The 2,517-nt window shown below is 54.4% G+C and overlaps 1 protein-coding gene across 4 annotated transcripts in view; it reads right to left on the bottom strand.

Moving 5' to 3' along the window:
• Positions 1-1,871, bottom strand: part of nek6 (NIMA-related kinase 6) — a 12,573-nt gene extending 10,702 nt beyond the window's left edge. For 3 of the 4 annotated variants that reach the window (XM_072662347.1, XM_072662345.1, XM_072662344.1), the window contains exons 1-2: positions 1,713-1,814; positions 339-461 (exon numbers count right to left, since the gene is read on the bottom strand). In XM_072662347.1, the coding sequence (XP_072518448.1) occupies positions 339-461; positions 1,713-1,778 (189 nt within the window). In that variant the 5' untranslated portion in view covers positions 1,779-1,814. Of the gene's footprint in view, positions 1-338; positions 462-1,712 lie in introns of all 4 variants that reach the window. The other variant, XM_072662346.1, reaches the window with a different exon arrangement.
• Between the last annotated feature and the right edge of the window lie 646 nt (positions 1,872-2,517).

Consider the following 2,517-nt stretch of genomic DNA (forward strand, 5'->3'; position numbering starts at 1 on the left):
AGTCAGTCAGATCAATCAGATCAGTCAGGTCAGTCAGATCAGTCACATCAATCAGATCAGTCTGATCAGTCAGATCAGTCAGATCAATCAGGTCAGTCTGATCAGTCAGATCAGTCACATCAATCAGATCAGTCAGATCAATCAGCTCTGGTTCAGGTTGATCTTTTAATGAATGTCAGTGTGCTGAGTCTAGGCGCTGCAGCGCCCCCTTCAGGCCGATCTTGTTGTCACGATTTCAGTCATGTCTGGGAATCTGAGCAGGAACAATATCAGTGCTTAAACCCCTGACTGACCTCACAGCGCCCCCTGCAGTGTTAGAGCACGCGTGACAGCCGTACCTGCACTTTCTTCAGCGCCACCTGCTGGTTCTCCAGCAGATACGTGGCTCTGTAGACTTCGCTGAACTGCCCGCGGCCAATCTTCTTCTCGATGCGGAAGTTGGACAGTGCGCTGCAGTACCCCTGTAGGAACCACAGGGGGGGGTGTGAGGTGGGGTCTTTCAGGAATCATGTCCAGAACCAGAAACTGCTGAACGGGCTGTAATTCCAACATCCCATGATCCTGGAGTTCCTGCCCTGCCCACCCCGGTCCTGCCCACCCCGGTCCTGCCCACCCCGGTCCTGCACACCCCGGTCCTGCCCACCCCGGTCCTGCACACCCCGGTCCTGCACACCAGCCCCCCACAGCTGCTTCTGACCTTCACGGAGAGGAGTCCCTCCTGCAGTAACACACTCTACTCCTACACTGTTGCGAGGAGCATTTGATTGCACTCAGCCCCAGATTCTGATTCAGATTCTGATGTTGTTCAGCTGCATCTCAAAACCCCTTCAATAACTGAATCAGACGTGTTTCCTCTGGAGTCTAATCTTACTCCAGTTTGAGGATCTGAAACCAAAAAGTGACGAATACGCAAAACCAGAGGAAATCCCCAGCTTTCCACCGCGCAGAGGGACCCGGGCTGGACTGGGCTGGACTGGGCTGGGCTGGGCTGGGCTGGGCTGGACTAGACTGGGCTGGTCTAGACCTGACTGGGCTGGGCTGGACTGGACTGGACTGGACTTGTCTGGGCTGGGCTGGACTTGTCTGGGCTGGGCTGGACTACACTGGACTAGACTAGACTGGACTGGACTGGGCTGGGCTGGACTGGACTAGACTGGGCTGGTCTAGACCTGTCTGGACTGGACTGGACTGGACTGGACTTGTCTGGGCTGGACTGGACTGGGCTGGGCTGGACTGGGCTGGACTGGACTTGTCTGGGCTGGGCTGGGCTGGACTAGACTGGCCTGGTCTAGACCTGTCTGGACTGTATTGGACTGGACTGGACTTGTCTGGGCTGGACTAGACTGGACTAGACTGGCCTGGTCTAGACCTGTCTGGACTGGACTAGACTAGACTGGACTTGGCTGGGCTGGGCTGGGCTGGGCTGGATTTGACTGGACTGGACTGGACTGGACTGGACTGGACTGGACTGGACTTGTCTGGGCTGGCCTGGTCTAGACTGGACTGGCCTGGTCTAGACTGGTCTAGACTGGACTGGACTGGATTTGACTGGACTGGACTTGTCTGGGCTGGGCTGGACTGGACTGGTCTTGTCTATTTTCACACTCCTACTGCTTACAGGATTCTGTTGAACTAACTGATCAATAAACCCATTTCTTGGTGAGTGCGCCCCCTAGTGCTGATTCCCCGCTGCTGCGTAGAGCTAGTCTGACCTGGTTGTCACGTACTGCCAGTGTGCTGTTTTCATTCGGGTCCTGCTGACTGTGCTGCTCCTCCATCACGACACCAAACCTGAAACACACACACACACACACACACACACACACACACACACACACACTGTTACAGCCTGAACACATCATCATTAGACGAGGAAGCTCCACCTACTGATAATAATTGATAATAATCAATTTGATCAACTGCAGAAACTGCAGCACAGAAGCGTCTCTCAGGAGTGAAGTCCAGTCCCTCAGTCTAGCGCCTCTGCTGGCTGGTTGCTCCTCCCCTGGTCTGGCCTGCTGCCCAGACTCTGACCTTCTGCAGTCACTGGAACCAACTGGCGCGAGACCCAACCGAGCAGATCCGGCTTTAGGTCCTCGCCTGACGCCCGTCTTCAGTGACGTCCTGATCTACCGCCGAGGATTTCCAGCATTCAGCAGAGCAGATAACTGCTGTTCCTTGCCTGATCCAGTTCAGGTGTCTGATTCAGTCTCATTACTACAGCTGTCTAAACTCCAGCCTCTAGTCCTGCAGTCTGTCTTTCCTCCACACATCAGTGAAAGAACGGGAGGTTCTGAAGAGCTCACTGAACTCCAGCGTGGTTCTGTATGTAATAGGAGACACCGCTGCACCAACAACAACAAGTCAGCTGGTGAAATCTCCTCCCTCCTAGATCTTCCTCCATCAGCTGTGAGTGGTGTTATTATTGAACAGTGGAAGAGTTTAGGAGGAACAGCTCACAGAGAACAGCTCAGCCACCGAGAGTCTGTCAGACCACGTAAAGTTACAGAGCGGGGT

This window comes from Salminus brasiliensis, chromosome 18 (assembly GCF_030463535.1).
Source record: "Salminus brasiliensis chromosome 18, fSalBra1.hap2, whole genome shotgun sequence".
Lineage (NCBI taxonomy): Eukaryota > Metazoa > Chordata > Actinopteri > Characiformes > Bryconidae > Salminus > Salminus brasiliensis.